This window comes from Salmo salar, chromosome 21 (assembly GCF_965601325.2).
Source record: "Salmo salar chromosome 21, fSalSal1, whole genome shotgun sequence".
Lineage (NCBI taxonomy): Eukaryota > Metazoa > Chordata > Actinopteri > Salmoniformes > Salmonidae > Salmo > Salmo salar.
Genome location: NC_138311.1, coordinates 25,651,091 through 25,670,262, shown reverse-complemented (window position 1 = coordinate 25,670,262; position 19,172 = coordinate 25,651,091). Strand labels below are relative to the sequence as shown.

General features: G+C 42.5%; 1 protein-coding gene across 4 annotated transcripts in view; it reads right to left on the bottom strand.

The window, feature by feature from the left end:
• The window catches only part of LOC106582021 (phospholipid-transporting ATPase IH), a 74,593-nt gene that overhangs the window by 16,965 nt on the left and 38,456 nt on the right, over window positions 1-19,172 (bottom strand). For 2 of the 4 annotated variants that reach the window (XM_014164680.3, XM_014164683.3), the window contains exons 15-26: window positions 14,050-14,121; window positions 13,323-13,396; window positions 11,481-11,584; window positions 8,802-8,983; window positions 7,885-8,118; window positions 7,609-7,786; window positions 7,268-7,370; window positions 6,914-7,059; window positions 6,600-6,659; window positions 6,354-6,481; window positions 6,050-6,185; window positions 5,480-5,503 (exon numbers count right to left, since the gene is read on the bottom strand). In XM_014164680.3, coding sequence (XP_014020155.1) covers window positions 5,480-5,503; window positions 6,050-6,185; window positions 6,354-6,481; window positions 6,600-6,659; window positions 6,914-7,059; window positions 7,268-7,370; window positions 7,609-7,786; window positions 7,885-8,118; window positions 8,802-8,983; window positions 11,481-11,584; window positions 13,323-13,396; window positions 14,050-14,121 — 1,441 coding nt within the window. The remainder of the gene's footprint in view (window positions 1-5,479; window positions 5,504-6,049; window positions 6,186-6,353; window positions 6,482-6,599; window positions 6,660-6,913; window positions 7,060-7,267; window positions 7,371-7,608; window positions 7,787-7,884; window positions 8,119-8,801; window positions 8,984-11,480; window positions 11,585-13,322; window positions 13,397-14,049; window positions 14,122-19,172) is intronic. The other 2 variants (XM_082967069.1, XM_014164684.3) reach the window with 1 other exon arrangement.

Sequence of the window (19,172 nt, the reverse complement as noted above, 5' to 3'; positions counted from 1 at the left end):
AATAATAGCAGAGAGAATGATTTATTTCAGGTTTAATTTCTTTCATCACATTCCCAGTGGATCAGACGTTTACATACACTCAATTAGTATTTGGTAGCATTGCCTTTAAATTGTTTAACTTGGATCAAATGTATTGGGTAGTCTTCCACAAGCTTCCCACAATAAGTTGGGTGAATTTTGGCCCATTCCTCCTGACAGAGCAGGTGTAACTGAGTCAGGTTTGTAGGCCTCCTTGCACGCACACGCTTTTTCAGTTCTGCCCACAAATGTTCTATAGGATTGAGGTCAGGGCTTTGTGATGGCCACTCCAATACCTTGACTTTGTTGCCCTCAAGCCATTTTGCCACAACTTTGGAAGTATGCTTGGGGTCATTGTCCATTTGGAAGACCCATTTATGACCAAGCTTTAACTTCCTGACTGATGTCTTAAGATGTTGCTTCAATATATTTACATAATTTTCTTCCGTCATGATGCCATCTTTTTTGTGAAGTGCACCAGTCCCTCCTGCAGCAAAGCACCCCCACAACATGATGCTGCCACCCCCGTCCTTCACGGTTGGGATGGTGTTCTTCGGCTTGCAAGCATCACCCTTTTTCCTCCAAACGATGGTCATTACAGCCAAACAGTTCTATTGTTGTTTCATCAGACCAGAGGACATTTCTCAAAAAAGTACGATCTTTGTCCCCATGTGCAGTTTACAAGCTGTAGTCTTGGCTTTTTATGGCAGTTTTGGAGCAGTGGCTTCTTTCTTGCTGAGCAGCCTTTCAGGTTATGTCGATATAGGACTCGTTTTACTGTGGATATAGATACTTTAAAAAAAATCTGTTTCCTGCAGCATCTTCATAAGGTCCTTTGCTGTTTTTCTGGGATTGATTTGCACTTTTCGCACCAAAGTACGTTCATCTCTAGGAGACAGAACGCGTCTCCTTCCTAAGTGGAACGACAGCTGCGTGGTCCCATGGTGTATATACTTGCGTACAATTGTTTGTACAGATGAACGTGGTGCCTTCAGGCATTTGGAAATACCTCCCAAGGATGAACCAGACTTGTGGAGTGCTACAATTGTTTTTCTGAGGTCTTGGCTGATTTCTTTTGATTTTCCCATGATGTCAAGCAAAGAGGCACTGAGTTTGAAGGTAGGCCTTGAAATACATCCACAGGTACACCTCCAATTGACTCAATTGATGTCAATTAGCCTATCAGAAGCTTCTAAAGCCATGACATCATTTTCTGGAATTTTCCAAGCTGTTTAAAGGCACAGTCAACTTAGTGTATGTAAACTTCTGACCCACTGGAATTGTGATACAGTGAATTATAAGTGAAATAATCTGTCGTCTGTAAACAATTGTTGGAAAAATTACTTGTGTCATGCCCAAAGTAGATGTCCTAACTGACTTGCCAAAACTATAGATTGTTAAGAAATTTGTGGAGTGGTTGAAAAACAAGTTTTAATGACTCCAACCTAAGTGTATGTAAACTTCAACTATATATATATATATATATATATAAATACATATATATTCTTTAACTTGTCTCCTCCCCTTCATGTACACTGATTGAAGTGGATTTAACAGGTGATATCAATAAGGGATCATAGCTTTCATCTGGAAAGAGGTGTTTATAATGTTTTGTACATTCAGTTTATATAACATATTTTACTGTTATTTGTATGGCACCCTATTTATGTACAGTGCCTTTGGAAAGTATTCAGACTCCTTGACTTTCTCCACATCTTGCTACATTACAACCTTTTCTAAAATTGATGAAATTGTTGTTTCCCTCAATCTACACACAATAACCAATTATGATAAAAAACTGAAATGTCACATTTACATAACTATTTCAGACCCTTTACTCAGTACTTTGTTGAAGCACCTTTGACTACAGCGATTACAGCGTCAAGTCTTCTTGGGTATGACTCTACAAGCTTGGCACACCTGTATTTGGGGAGTTTCTCCAATTCTTCTTTGCAGATCCTCTCAAGCTCTGTCAGGTTGGATGGGGAGCGTCGCTGCACAGCTATTTTCAGGTCTCTCTAGAGATGTTTGATCGGGTTGAAGTCCGGGCTCTGGCTGGGCCACTCAAGGACATTCATTCAGAGACTTGTCCCAAAGACACTCCTGCGCTGTGTGTTTAAGGTTGTTGTCCTGTTGGAAGGTGAACCTTCACCCCAGTCGGAGGTCCTGAGCACTCTAGAGAAGGTTTTCATCAAGGATCTCTCTGTACTTTGCACCGTTCATCTTTCCCTCGATCCTGACTAGTCTCCCAGTCCCTGCCACTGAAAAACACACCCACAACATGATGCTGCCACCACCATGCTTCGCCGTAGGGATGGTGCCAGGTTTCCTCCAGATGTGACGGTTGGCATTCAGGCCAAAGAGTTCAATCTTGGTTTCATCAGACCAGAGAATCTTGTTTCTCATGGTCTGAGAGTCTTTAGGTGCCTTTTAGCAAACTCCAAGCGGGCTGCCATGTGCCTTTTACTGAGGAGTGACTTCCGTCTGGCCACTCTACCATAAAGGCCTGATTGGTGGAGTGCTGCAGAGATGGTTGTCTTGAGCTCTGTCAGAGTGATTGCTCAGTTTTGCCGGGCGGTCAGCTCTCGGAAGAGAGCTTCTTCCACTTAAGAATGATGGAGGCCACTGTGTTCTTGGGGATCTTCAATGCTGCAGAAATGTTTTGGTACCCTTCCCCATATCAATTTTGAGTCTCATAGCAAAGGGTCTGAATACTATCCATTTTTTTTTTAGACATTTGCAAAAATGTCTAAAAACCTGTTTTCGCTTTGTCACTACGCGGTATTGTGTGTAGATTGCTGAGGATTTTTTAAAAATTTAATCCATTTTAGAATAAGGCTGTAGCATAACAAAATGTGGAAAAAGTCAAGGGGTCTGAATACTTTCCGAAGGCACTGTATGCATCATGAGATAAAATATGGTAAATAACCCTGAAACTTGAGAGCAAAAGCAGGATGCAAAATATAGAGTGGGGGAAAAAAGTATTTGATCCCCTGCTGATTTTGTGCATTTGCCCACTTATAAAGAAATGATTGATCTATAATTTTAATGGTAGGTTTATTTGAACAGTTAGAGACAGAATAACAACAAAAATCCAGAAAAACGCATATCAAAAATGTTATAAAATTATTTGCATTTTAATGAGGGAAATAAGTATTTGACCCCTCTGCAAAACATGACTTAGTACTTGGTGGCAAAACCCTTGTTGGCAATCACAGAGGTGAGACGTTTCTTGTAGTTGTCCACCAGGTTTGCACACATCTCAGGAGGGATTTTGTCCCACTCCTTTTGCAGATCTTCTCCAAGTCATTAAGGTTTCGAGGCTGACGTTTGGCAACTCGAACCTTGAGCTCCCTCCACAGATTTTCTATGGGATTAAGGTCTGGAGACTGGCTAGGCCACTCCAGGACCTTAATGTGCTTCTTCTTGAGCCACTCCTTTGTTGCTGTGTTTTGGGTCATTGTCATGCTGGAATACCCATCCACGACCCATTTTCAATGCCCTGGCTGAGGGAAGGAGGTTCTCACCCAAGATTTGACGGTACATGGCCCCGTCAAATGATGCGGTGAAGTTGTCCTGTCCCCTTAGCAGAAAAACACCCCCAAAGCATAATGTTTCCACCTCCATGTTTGACGGTGGAGATGGTGTTCTTGGGGTCATAGGCAGCATTCCTCCTCCTCCAAACACGGCGAGTTGAGTTGATGCCAAAGAGCTCAATTTTGGTCTCATCTGACCACAACACTTTCACCCAGTTGTCCTCTGAGTCATTCAGATGTTCATTGGCAAACTTCAGACGGGCATGTATATGTATTGAGCAGGGGGACCTTGCGGGCGCTGCAGGATTTCAGTCCTTCACGGCGTAGTGTGTTACCAATTGTTTTCTTGGTGACTATGGTCCCAGCTGCCTTGAGATCATTGACAAGATCCTCCCGTGTAGTTTTGGGCTGATTCCTCCCCGTTCTCATGATCATTGCAACTCCACGAGGTGAGATCTTGCATGGTACCCCAGGCCGAGGGATATTGACAGTTCTTTTGTGTTTCTTCCATTCGTACCAAATGTTGTCACCTTCTCACCAAGCTGCTTGGCGATGGTCTTGCAGCCCATTCCAGCCTTGTGTAGGTCTACAATCTTGTCCCTGACATCCTTGGAGAGCTCTTTGGTCTTGGCCATGGTGGAGAGATTGGAATCTGATTGATTGATTGCTTCTGTGGACAGGTGTCTTTTATACAGGTAACAAACTGAGATTAGGAGCACTCCCTTTAAGAGTGTGCTCCTAATCTCAGCTGTATAAAAGACACCTGGGAGCCAGAAATCTTTCTGATTGAGAGGGGGTCAAATACTTATTTCCCTCATTAAAATGCAAATCAATTTATAACATTTTTGACATGCGTTTTTCTGGATTTTTTTGTTGTTATTCTGTCTCTCACTGTTCAAATTAACCTACCATTAAAATTATAGACTGATCATTTCTTTGTCAGTGGGCAAACGTACAAAATCAGCAGGGGATCAAATACTTTTCCCCCCCACTGTAGTGCTAAAAATAGAGCAAATCAACGCATTTGTTCCTTAGTCATCTCCCCCCCCCCCCTCTCTCTCTCTGATACAGAGTTTCCTCTCCTGCTCTTTCATGGTGTGTGTGTGGTCCCTCCTCATAGATGACTGTCAAAGCTGCCATCGGGAAGGAACAGGAGGAGGAGTGCGGGAGACAGGGGAGCAAGATCGATTGAGGGAGAGTCAGATGAAGAGAGGGAGAGCCGGAGGGAGAGTTTGGAGAGAAGGAGAAAGCCATCGAGAAAGAGATGGAGCGAGACGTAGTCAGAGATATCAAGAGAGATGTCGGAAGAGGTAGTGAGAAAGGATGTGTTTCATTAGCATAGTGGAGGAGTTGGAACCCCCATGTTGACATCCCTGACTACCCCCTGCTCCTCCTCTCACTCCTCACCCTAATCATGTCCCTACCCAAGGAGCATGTCAACTAGAAATGTATCTCTCTACAATAAATACATCTCCTACAAATACTAGACAATGTGAACATACATCGTTTGGGTGAAAGAGGGCACCCTCCAAGACAGTGCAGCTAGAATGAACAGCCGAGTGTCCACTTTCTTGACAAAATGCATCGTCTGTAACGTACTACTACTGCGCACATATGCACTCACACACACACACACAATTAAATATACTACCAACAGATAAAGGATAATGTGGGGGAGAGACTAGTGTATCTATATTAGTAGAGTGGAGCTAGTGAGGTCAGGTGTTGGACTGGGTAGAGGCGCTCTAGAGATGTGGAACTAAACAACTACAGGCAGAATGAGGTGGATGTCGAAGGTGGGGATGGATGGATGTTTCGGAATGATACGGTAAAGCTCAAAGCTAAACTCATAACTAAAAACCAACAGAAGCTGAAAGAACATGATAGATAGAGAGACAGGGAGAGAGGGAGAGAGACAGGCTTACCATCTGTGTGTTGGTGGTCATAAGCTGAGGAACAGGAAGAAAAGTAAAATAACGTAGAAGCAGAGAGGAGGAAGAAGAAGAGAAAATAATCAGGACAAAGAGTAAATGGATTCCAGGATGTTTCAACTTAAAAAGAAAAAACAGGACCAAAGGCAATACAAAACAGTAATGACATAAATCAACAGTACAGAGAAAGATGCTATTGCAGTGTCCATATGAATGGAGTCCTGATGGTTGTCAAGCTAAAGACCACTGAGATTCCGTCTGGACTCCGAACACAAATTAACCACAACCTGACCATCATTTACCCATAGATAATCTGAACCTGACCACATTGTATTACTCTCGTTTCAACGTCTGGTGTTATGGGACAATCACGTGTAGACGGATGGGTGTTCTATCAACCATCACTGTGAGTGAATCTCAAAATGGCACCCAGCTATTGGTCAATGCTTATGATTTGGGGTTTGGTCATCTGATCCTCGATCTGTGGTTAGGGGCAACATGTCAACTCGTCCTTGACAACGGCGCTCTGCCCCGGTTGCTGTGGAGACGGTTGCCAGGGCTCACCTGTCCGTTACTGGTGAAGGTGGTGTTGTCGAACAGGAAGTAGGCACCAAAGAAGAAGATACAGGCGTTGAACAAGCCCAGGCACGTCCAGTAGAGGAACACGGGCCAGCGCAGGAGAGCATTCTTAGCTACGTCCCTGAGACGGAAAGAGAGAGAGAGAAAGGGGGGAGGGGGAGAGAGCGAGGAGGGGAGATGAAGAGAGATTGTTTCAACAAACAAAAACAATATAATTGGTTCAAACCTTTTTTTCTGTGTGGGAATTTCATTGTCTTTCAGAACAGTTTTAGTGGGATGTTCCTCTGACCTGTACAGAGTGGGATCTCTCTTGAGCGTCTCTATGCTGACGTGTTTCTCTATGAGGCTGTAGAGGAGGATGGGCAGCGAGGTGAAGCTGATGTTGTACAGCGTCAGGTAGGCTGTGTCGTACAGGGGCTGCACAGGGACACAAAGAGCACAGTCAGAAAGATACAGACCACGCATGACAAAACAGGCAACCACGAGGGGCAACCGTTATAGGCAACCGTCATTTAGGATGACTCTGAGCGCCTACCTGCTGAGAGAATCCACAGAAGAACTGATAGAGGAACTGAGGGAAGATGAAGCACACATTCTGGAGAGAGAGAGAGGGAGTGAAAGTGGGAGAAACAAAGTGAGAAAGGGAGGACTAAACATTGTTCCTCATTCAACGCTCATTCAGCTGCTTGCAGCGTCGTGCCTCGACATTTGGCTCACCAATAGCTCTCACTTCTGGGACAGGTACCAGGCTGAGGTGGTGTCAAAGTCCCAGGTTGGGTCATTCAATACTAAACAATTGAAATGTGTGCCCAGTGAATGCCCAGTATCAGTGTCAGTAGTAAAGCTCACCTTGTAGAAGAAGTACTGCACCAGCTCAGCGATGCGGATGTAGTAGAAATGTCCATGCACCAACAGCATCTTCTTCAGGTGTTTGAACTTTGGGATGGCGTAGTCACTGTTCCTCGCCGCCTGGAGCCCCTCCTTACCCATGATGCCTTAGAAGACAGAAAGGGATTGGTTGATTGATGGAAAACATTCATACTAATAGGTCTTCGTGAAATTTCTAGAGTCTGTTTTGACACCAATGAGATGTCTGGGACCTAATGACTCCCACCAATCATAGAATAGAAATAAGTGCTAGCTGATGGTTCCCACCAATCAGAGTAGACCCAAAGAGCTTGCCAATCAGAGAGATGAGCTCACCGATGCCCACGTGTGCCTCGAGAATCATGCTGACGTCGTTGGCTCCGTCACCGATGGCCAGAGTGATGGGGTGCTCCTTAGATGCCTTGATCAGCTTCACAATCTGGACAACAGTCATACCACAACTCATTAAACACCAAAATAATACTGCTGTAAGGTACAGACTTTAAGATGCATTTTAAAAATCGCTTGACAGTTCACCTCTTGCCTAACCAGGTCATTATAGTAGAAGCCCATTTTTTCACAATGACTTAGGCTAACTAACTAACTAACTAACTAACTAACCAACCACTCTCTCTCACAGGTTTCCCATGTGAGACAGGAAGTGACATCAGACCAACCTGTGCTTTCTGTAGGGGCGCCATGCGGCAGCAGAGCACGGCACTGCAGTTCCTAGAGATCTCCAGGAAGATCTCTCTGTAGTTCCCCGAGCCAGAGCTCTCTGGACTGGGCTTCAGCACAGCAGACAGGGTGGCCCCGTCGATGATCAGACCATAGTCCTGACATTCCACAGACAGCCTGGGGAAATACACAGATACAGATGTTAACACACAGAGATACACACATACCGTGAATATACACAAATGAAACATAGGAACACAAAACGTGCAGCCTACCCTGACAGGGAGCGCTGTCTGAGTACAGTCCTGCTCAGGTCAAACAGAACGTCATGTAAACTCTGTTCCTCTGTGCGTTTCTTGGTCAGCTCCAGTATCTGTGTGGAGCGGCGGAACAGTTTGCTAGCGTAGCACGTAGCCGCCGCTGTCTCCATCTTGTCCCCCGTCAGCACCCATACCTTCATCCCAGCCTTTTGGAGAGACTCGATGGTGTCTGCTGCCTTCTCCTGGAGCCTGTACAGCAGTCAATAGGTTGTTAGAATTACACGTCACAATAGGCTGTGTGGACGTTTCAAAGGACGCAAGATACAAATGATGACATTATTGATCAACAATATTCGTTTTCAACCTATTCGTTTTATATTTATTATAAGAAAATATAACATATAGCTATATCAATTAAAGAGATAACCTCTGATTAAATCCTGATTAAAAAGAGTACATTGTTTTTACGATGGTGTAGAATCAATCAAGGCCGAGAAGGAGTTTGAGTATTTCCTTTGTGGTCATTGATAACTACTGTAGTCGATAAGTCTCCTCGGCCAGCAGCCGATGGGTTAACACACTGATCAACTCAGTCCGGTTATTGATGACTAATCTATTCACGGCCAGGTCAATGTGTATCATACATCAGAGGGCTAGTCGATTAGGAAAACAAGTGGTCATCAATCAGGAAATCCATTATGGTAAATCTCCCTTTACATCTCTCTCTCTCTCTCGCTTCTTTTACCTACTCTTTCCCCCTCTCCCCTCCTGCTGTTTTCCCCTGAATCTCTATCTCCTTTCCCTCTCTCCCGCTCCCTTTTTCTTCACAACTCCTGCTTTCCATCTTCCTCTCGCTCCTTCCCCCTCCTCCCTCTCTCACCACCTCGTATCTCCAATCCCCCCCCCCCCCCCGCCTCCCCTTTCTCTCCTACCTGTCCTCCACGGCCGTAGCCCCCAGCAGGGTGAAGTCCCTCTCAATGAGGTCATAGGCTTGCGCCAGCCGTTGCTCCCTGTCCTTCAGGGCCAGCTTGGCGTCGCTCAGCTGATGACATGCCTCCTCGTACTCCGCTGGGGACAGACGTCTGTAGGCCACACACAGGGTCCGTAGGCCCTCCTGACAGAGGTAAACGAGAGACTCAGTTGAGTGAAAGAGATTATGGTTATGCCTGTTAGAAAGGGGCAATCTGCAGTTGCTACATCCATTTTTGGACGTATTCTTGAACAACATAACTTAGATATGAACAGTAGTGTAAAGTACCTAAGTTGTTTTTTTGGGTATCTGTACTTTCCTTTACTATTTATGTTTTTGACAACTTTTACTTCACTACATTCCGAAATAAAATAATGGACCTTTTACACCATACATGTTCCCTGACACCCAAAAATACTTGTTACATTTTGAATGCTTATGGTCCAATTCACACACTTCTCAGGAGAACATCCCTGGTCATCCCTATTGCCTATGATCTGGCTGATTCACTAAACACACGCTTCATTTGTAAGAAATGTCTGAGTGTTGGAGTGTGACTCTGGCTATGCATCATTTTTTTTCAATTGGTGCCGACTGGTTTGCTGAACATAAGGAATTTTACTTATGATACTCTAGCATATTTAAAACCAAATACTTTTAAACTTTGACTCAAGTAGTATTTTACTGGGTGACTTTCACTTGAGTCATCTATAGGTATCTTCACAAATTGGGTACTTTTCCCACCACTGCTTATAAATGCCTCATGGGCTAAGTTCAACTGTCGTACCCCATCAGAAACCAAAATAAGTGCGTTTTACTCCAATGTTTGTAAACAAAGTAAATGTAAACACACTGTATAGCCACAAAATAATTAAAGCTATACTTTGATATCATGGATGGTCAGTCCTTGCATCCACAGCGGTTTATGAATTTGAGAGTGGTTACATTTCTCCAGCCCCATCCCTCAGTTTTTTATGAAACTATTGGCGGGGAGTGCAATTCTATTGCTTCAACAGTGAATTGCCCCTAATAGTAGCCACAGTACTATGACCATAGCAGATATATGATTTAGGATTGTGAGACTCAAGATATATATCTGGAGTTTTGGTTATGGTATAGGCATATTAGAAGTATTAGGGCTACGGTGTGCGATTAAGGGTTTTGGTGTCTGTATCAACACTGATCAAAAATATACACGGAACATGCAACAATTTCAAAGATTTCACTGAGTTACAGTTGATATAAGGAAATCAGTTAATTTAAATACATTCATTAGGTTCCAATCTATGGATTTCACATGATTTGGAATACAGATACGCATCTGTTGGTCACAGATAGGTGTGACCACCATTTGCCTCATGCAGCGCCACACATCTCCTTCGCTTAGAGTTGATCAGGGTGTTGATTGTGGCCAGTGGAATGTTGTCCCACTCCTCTTCAATGGCTGTGCGAAGTTGCTGGATATTGGTGGGAACTGGAAGACGCTGTCATACACGTCGCTCCGGAGCATCCCAAGCATGCTCAATGTGTGACATGTCTTGTGAGTATGCAGCCTATGGAAGAAGTGGGACATTTTCAGCTTCCAGGAAATGTGTACAGATCCTAGTGACATGCAGCTGGGCATTATCATGCTGAAACGTGATGGCGGCGGATGAATGGCGCGACAATGGGCCTCAGAATTCCATCACGGTATCTCTGTGCATTGAAATGACTATTGATAAAATACAATTGTGTTCGTTGTCCGTAGCTTATGCCTGCCCATACCATGACCCCACCGCCACCATGGGGCACTCTGTTCACAACGTTGACAAAAGCAAACTGCTTGCCCACACTGCCCGGTACGTTTGAAACCAGGATTTATCCGTGAAGGGCACACTTCTCCAGGGTGCCAGTGGACATCGAAGGTGAGCATTTACCCACTTACGTCGGTTACGACGCCAAACTGCAGTCAGGTCAAGTCCCTGGTGAGGACGACTAGCACGCAGATGAGCTTCCCTGAGACGGTTTCTGACAGTTTGTGCAGAAAGTCTTTGGTTGTGCAAACCCACAGTTTCATCAGCTGTCTCAGACAATTCCACAGGTCCTGGGCTGGTGTGGTTACACATGGTTTGCGGTTGCGAGGCCAGTTGGACGTACTGCCAAATTCTCTAAAACGACATTGGAGGCAGTTTAAGGTAGAGAAATGAACATTAAATTATCTGGTGGACGTTCCTGCAGTCAGCATGCCAATTGCATTTATCCTCAAAACTTGACACATCTGGGCAATTGTGTTGTGTGACAAAACAGCACATTTTAGAGGGGCACCTGTGTAATGATCACGCTGGATGGATGGATTATCTTGGAGAAATGCTCACTAAGAGGGGTGTAAACACATTGTTTGCACAAAATTTGAGAGAAATACGTTTTTTGTGCATATGGAACATTTCTGGGATCTTTTATTTCAGCTCATGAAACATAGGACCAACACTTCACATGTTGAGTTTATATTTTTGCTCAGTATAAAGAAAATATACTATATAGAGAGTGTGTGTGTGTGTGTGTGTGTGTGTGTGTGTGTGTGTGTGTGTGTGTGTGTGTGTGTGTGTGTGTGTGTGTGTGTGTGTGTGTGTGTGTACACATGTGTATGTGTGTATAGACTTACCACAGCATTCTGCTCCACCCGTGCCCTCACCTGCTCAACCTTCCCTGACACCACCCTGGGAAAGATGGAGGTGTCTGCCCCTTTACAGAACAACAGGTACTCCCCTGAGGACACATAAACACACCTACAGTTGAAGTCGGAAGTTTACATACACTTAGGTTGCAGTCATTAATAGTCGCTTTTCAACCACTCCACAAATTTCTTGTTAACAAACTGTAGTTTTGGCAAGTCGGTTAGGACATCTACTTTGTGCATGACACAAGTCATTTCCCCAACAATTGTTTACAGACGATTATTTCACTGTATCACAATCCCAGTGGGTCAGAAGTTTACATACACAAAATTGACTGTGCCTTTAAACAGCTTGGAAAATTCCAGAAAATTATGTCATGGCTTTAGAAGCTTCTGATAGGCTAATTGACATCATTTGAGTCAAATGGAGGTGTACCTGTGGATGTATTTCATAGCCTACGTTCAAACTCAGTACCTCTTTGCTTGACATCATGGGAAAATCTAAAGAATACAGCCAAGACCTCAGAAAAAAAAATTGTAGACCTCCACAAGTCTGGTTCATTCTTGGGAGGTATTTCCAAATGCTTGAAGGTACTACGTTCATTTGTACAAACAATAATACACAAGTATAAACACCATGGGACCACACAGCCGTCATACCGCTCAGGAAGGAGACGTGTTCTGTTTCCTAGAGATGAACGAACTTTGGTGCGAAAAGTGCAAATCAATCCCAGAACAGCAGCAAATGACCTTGTGAAGATGCTGGAGGAAACAGGTACAAAAGTATCTATATCCACAGTCAAACGAGTCCTATATCGACATAACCTGAAAGGCCGCTCGGCAAGGAATAAGCCATTGCTCCAAAACCACCATAAAAAAGCCAGACTACGGTTTGCAACTGCACATGGGGACAAAGATCATACTTTTTGGAGAAATGTCCTCTGGTCTGATGAAACAAAAATAGAACTGTTTGGCCATAATGACCATCATTATGTTTGGAGGAAAAAGGGGGATGCTTGCAAGCCGAAGAACACCATCCCAACCGTGAAGCACGGGGGTGGCAGCCTCATGTTTTGGGTGTACTTTCCTGCAGGAGGGACTGGAGCACTTTACAAAATAGATGGCATCATGATGAGGAAAATTATGTGGATATATTGAAGCAACATCTCAGGACATCAGTCAGGAAGTTAAACCTTGGTAGCAATGGGTCTTCCAAATGGACATTGACCCCAAGCATACTTCCAAAGTTGTGGCAAAATGGCTTAAGGACAACAAAGTCAAGGTATTGGAGTGGCCATCACAAAGTCCTGACCTCAATCCTGTAGAAAATTGTGGGCAGAACAGAAAAGGCGTGTGCGAGCAAGGAGGCCTACAAACCTGACTCCGTTACACCAGCTCTGTCAGGAGGAATGGGATAAAATTGACCCAACTTATTGTGGGAAGCTGGTGGAAGGCTACCTGAAACGTTTGACCCAAGTTAAACAATTTAAAGGCAATGCCGCCAAATACTAATTGAGTGTATGTAAACTTCTCACCCACTGGGAATGTGATGAAAGAAATAAAAGCTGAAATAAATCCTTCTCTCTACTATTATTCTAACATTTCACATTCTTAAAATAAAGTGGTGATCCTAACTGACCTAAGACAGGTGATTTTTACTAGGATTAAATGTCAGGAATTGTGAAAAACTGAGTTTAAATGTATTTGGCTAAGGTGTATGTACATTTCTGACTTCAACTGTAGGTTTAATTGTATACATCTGAATCTCTGAGTTTCTATTCATTATTATGTGAATGAGATAGTGTTTGTATGAGTGTGAGTGTATGTTACCGGAGCTAGACTTGACAATGACGCTCATTCTCCTCCTGACAGAGTCAAAGTTGAGCACGTGAAGCAGCTCAAACCTGGAACACACACACAGGAGGTGACAACTCCCTTAGTACCAGACATAATACACAGGACATTCTCTAATAATGTACACAGCAATAAGCGTGGCTAGGGACAAAAACAGAATAGTCCAACTAAAAGTCATTATAATAGATGAATCATCCTCCTCTTTCCCTCCCATTACTTTGTATCTCCCTCTCTTTCTTCCTCCTTCGTTCTCTCTTAAAATGGACATTTCATAGACAGCCCACTGCAGAGAGGGATGTAGATACTGATATTATACAAGTGGTCCCTGTGGGATCCAAACCGGCTATTTAAACCCTTGATGAATCCACCAATTCTGGAATCTTCTGTTCCCACACACTTCTATGTGATTTTTCACTGGGGTTTCACATGCATTTTTCTTGGCTGTGTTGTCTTACTATAAGGAAGTTGAATTTTTGCTAAAATGTTTACAGACATCCTTCACACAAACCAAAGCACGTAGGGTTTGCCAATTGGCAGCAATATGGTCAGAATGAATTTCAATTATGTAAAATCAATTAATAACTTGAGTTATGCATAATAACTTAAACATGAATACTCTATGGTTTCACAGGAAGCTGTGAAATACGAAACTCCAAAATAAAAGATGGAACAATCAGGAATTATGTTCTGAGCAAAGCCCTACCTTTCAATCTCATCGTCCTTATTGAGTATTTCCATATGACTGTCTTTGAGTCTCAGATAGGTGTACCCCAACCTGAGAGAGAGAGAGAGAGAATATGTGTGTGTGTGAAAATGTAGAGAAGGAAGAGAATGTTCTGTAGGTTAGAAGGAGATACACACACACACACACTCTTTGTACCAGTCAAAAGTTTGGACACACCTACTCATTCAAGGGTTTTTCTTTATTTTTACTATTTTCTACATTGTAGAATAATAGTGAAGACATCAAAACTATGAAATAACACATGGAAACATGTCGTAACCCCAAAAAAGTGTTAAATAAGACAAAGTATATTTTAGATTCTTCAAAGTTGCCACCCTTTGCCTTGATGACAGCTTTGCACACTCTTGGCATTATCTCAACCACATTCACCTGGAATGCTTTCCAACAGTCTTGAAGGAGTTCCCACATATGCTGAGCACTTGTTGGCTGATTTTCCTTCACTCTGCGGTCCAACTCATCCCAAACCATCTCAATTGGGTTGAGATCCGGTGATTGTGGAGGCCAGGTCATCTGATGCAGCACTCCATCACTTTCTTTCTTGGTCAAATAGCCCTTACACAGCCTGGAGGTGTGTTGGGTCATTGTCCTGTTGAAAAACAAATGATAGTCCCACTAAGCACAAACCAGATGGGATCGCGTATCGCTGCAGAATGCTGTGGTAGCCATGCTGGTTAAGTGTGCCTTGAATTCTAAATAAATCACCAACAGTGTCACCAGCAAAGGACCCACACCTCCTCCTCCATGCTTCACAGTGGAAACTACACATGCAGAGATCATCCGTTCACCTACTGTGCATCCCACAAAGACACGGTGGTTGGAACCAAAAATCTCAAATTTGGACTCATCAGACCAAAGGACAGTTTTCCACCTGTCTAATGTCCATTGCTCATCTTCTTCTTATTGGTGTCCTTTAGTAGTGGTTTCTTTGCAGCAATTCAACCATGTTGAGATGTGTCTGTTACTTGAACTCAGTGAAGCATTTATTTGGGCTGCAATTTCTGAGGCTGGTAACTCTAATGAACTTATCCTCTGCAGCAGAGGTAACTCTGGGTCTTCCTTTCCTGTGGCGATCCTCATGAGAGCCAGTTTCATCATAGTGCTTGATGGTTTTTGTGACTGCTTGATGGTTTTTCGGATTGACTGACTTTCATGTCTTAAAGTAATGATGGACTGTCATTTCTCCTTGCTTATTTGAGCTGTTCTTGCCATAATATGGACTTGGTCTTTTACCAAATAGGGCTATCTTCTGTATACCACCCCCTACCTTGTCACAACACAACTGATTTGCTCAAACGCAATAAGATGGAAAGAAATTCCGCAAATTAACATTTAATAAGGCACACCTGTTAATTTAAATGCATTTCAGGTAACTACCTCATGAAGCTGGTTGAGAGAATGCCAAGTCTGCAAAGCTGAGGGTGGCTACTTTGAAGATTCTCAAATATAAATCATATTTCGATGTGTTTAACACTTTTTTGGTTACTACATGATTCCATATGTGTTATTTCATAGTTTTGATGTATTCACTATTTTCTACAACGTAGACAATAGTAAAAATAAAGAAAAACCCTGGAATGAGTAGGTGTGTCCAAACTTTTGACTGGTAGTGTATATCAGTTTGACAGTAGACACCCATCCAGTTCAGCATCGAGGTCGCTACAACAGGGCCGCTATGACAGAGTCCAGTACAATAACGTGATCAGCTGCACCCTAAACAGACCCACCACCATGACCAGAGACCATGGAGTTGTAAATGTGAGCATGTGTTCTTACATGTGTGAGATAGAAAGAGCATGACTAAGTGCGTGTGTACAGTGTGTCCTTATCCTTTTTAGATAAAACTATACTAAATATATTTACGTCACCAAATAATTGATTAAAAAACACTGTTTTGCAATGAAAGTCTACACTCTGTAGGTTAGCACCATGGTGTAGCTGGAGGACTGCTAGCTTCTGTCCTCCTCAGAGTACATTGGCTTCAATACAAAACCTAGGAGGCTCATGGTTCCCTTTCCTCCCTTCCATAGACTTACACAGTAATTATGACAATGTCCGGAGGACGTCCTCCAACCTATCAGAGCTCTTCCAACATGAACTGACATGTTGTCCACCCAATCAAAGGATCAGAGAATGAATCTAGAACTGAAAGCTGCAGCTAGCTAGCATTACAGTGCATAAAATGTGGTGAGTAGTTGACTCAAAGAGAGAAAGACAATAGTTGAACAGTTTTGAACAAATTAATTTCTTCCGAAATTAAGGAGAAGCAAGAGACATTTGGTTGTATTTTTTTTGTTCATTTAGCTAGCAAATGCAGCTAGCTAGTTTAGCCTACACAAACACCTGGCTCAAACAGAGAGGGATGCTATGTTAGCTAGCTGGCTATAGCTATCCAACACTGGAACATTTCCAAGTTAAGCTTTTATAAATGTATTGCCACTTTTGGGGGTTACCCTGGGGGTCGGGTGTGAGAATACACCAATGCCATGATTACTGTCTATATATGTGATAACCTTTGTATGCTTGCAATGCTCAATGATGGAAAAGTACTGGGTAAATGGAGATGTACTGCTTTAGTTCGCAGGCTGAGAATTGTCTGCACCTGCTGATAGCCACACAGGCTCAAGGCCGAGATAGCAGAGTGAGAAACCACAGTCTAGACATGCTTTTCTCATCTTAGATACTCTGCATCTAATCTAATGCAACAATGTTAAAGGTATGATTGATGGTAGGTTGTCACACCCACTAGTATAATAAGCTTTGTCTCCTGTTTCACCACACAGATCTTTACTATAGACTACTGAGGTATTCTGTATGTGAAAATGCAATTGCATTTTATTACTAAAGAGTTTTATACTTAGTCATGTCATCTATCATCTATCTGGAAGACTGATTGTTAAAGGAAACTTACATCACCCCATGCAAAGGACCACCCAATACCACTGGGGTCCGCCGGTGTAACTGCTAAACTGCTTTCTGACTGTACACTATACTGCATGAACGTAGTGGGTTTACTAATGTGTTAGTTCTCGTAGACTATGACGTGACAACGATGTAGGCTGTGTGTAGTGGTTAGCGGTCATGATATGAAGGTTTGGCTTGGAAAGGTTTTTTCGCCTGGTCCCAGACAGCTGTGTTGTGCACTGAAATCCACAAGTGAAGGGAAAAGATGAGAGGAGAGCGCATAGATAGTTGCAAGAAGGAATTATATATACACTGTACAACAAGCAAAGTGATGATGCTGTTTGTATGTGACTGCTATGAAACTGAACTGTTTGCATGTGATCAGGGGTGTATTCATTCCACCGATTCTCTTGAAAAAAAATTCTTAAATGAAAAGAAACGGGGATAAACATACCTGCATTTGTCCAATAAAAACTCTTATTTGCAACTGTTGGACTAATGATTCCACCCTAGATAAGCTAGATGCACTCAAAATTATCATCTCGACCTATGGCCCAACGTTGTAAACATTCATTCATAGTCTAGGTTATACAGTGAGGGAAAAAAGTATTTGATCCCCTGCTGATTTTGTATGTTTGCCCACTGACAAAGAAATGATCAGCCTATAATTTTAATGGTAGGTTTATTTGAACAGTGAGAGACAGAATAACAACAAAAAAATCCAGAAAAACGCATGTCAAAAATGTTATAAATTGATTTGCATTTTAATGAGGGAAATAAGTATTTGACCCCCTCTCAATCAGAAAGATTTCTGGCTCCCAGGTGTCTTTTATACAGGTAACGAGCTGAGATTAGGAGCATACTCTTAACCTGTTAGGGCTAGGGGGCAGTATTTGCACGGCTGGATAAAAAAAATGTACCCGATTTAATCTGGTTACTAATCCTACCCAGTAACTAGAATATGCATATACTTATTATATATGGATAGAAAACACTCTAAAGTTTCTAAAACTGTTTGAATGGTGTCTGTGAGTATAACAGAACTCATTTGGCAGGCAAAACCCTGAGACATTTTCTGACAGGAAGTGGATACCTGATGTGTTGTATTACCTTTAAACCTATCCCATTGAAAAACACAGGGGCTGAGGAATATTTTGGCACTTCCTATTGCTTCCACTAGATGTCACCAGCCTTTACAAAGTGTTTTGAGTCTTCTGGAGGGAGATCTGACCGAACAAGAGCCATGGAACGATGATGGCCCATTAGACACCTGGCGCGCGAGTTCATGTTGGGTACCCTCGTTCCAATACGTTATAAAAGAGTATGCATTCGTCCACCTTGAATATTATTCATGTTCTGGTTAAAAAAGGCCCTAATGATTTATGCTATACAACGTTTGACATGTTTGAACGAACGTAAATATATTTTTTCCCCTCGTTCATGACGAGAAGTCCGGCTGGCTTAGATCATGTGCTAACAAGACGGAGATTTTTGGACATAAATGATGAGCTTTTTTGAACAAAACTACATTCGTTATGGACCTGTGATACCTGGAAGTGACATCTGATGAAGAGAATCAAAGGTAATGGATTATTTACATAGTATTTTCGATTTTAGATCTCCCCAACATGACGTCTAGTCTGTATCGTAACGCGTATTTTTCTGGGCGCAGTGCTCAGATTATTGCAAAGTGTGATTTCCCAGTAAGGTTATTTTTAAATCTGGCAAGTTGATTGCGTTCAAGAGATGTAAATCTATAATTCTTTAAATGACAATATAATATTTTACCAATGTTTTCTAATTTTAATTATTTAATTTGTGGTGTTGACTTGACTGCCGGTTATTGGAGGGAAACGATTTCCTCAACATCAATGCCATAGTAAAACGCTGTTTTTGGATATAAATATGAACTTGATAGAACTAAAAATGCATGCATTGTCTAACATAATGTCCTAGGAGTGTCATCTGATGGAGATTGTAAAAGGTTAGTGCATCATTTTAGCTGGTTTTATGGTTTTGGTGACCCTGTCTTTGAATTGACAAAACATTACACACAACTCTTGTAAATGTACTGTCCTAACATACTCTAAATTTATGCTTTCGCCGTAAAACCTTTTTGAAATCGTAAAACGTGGTTAGATTAAGGAGATGTTTATCTTTCAAAGGGTGTAAAATAGTTG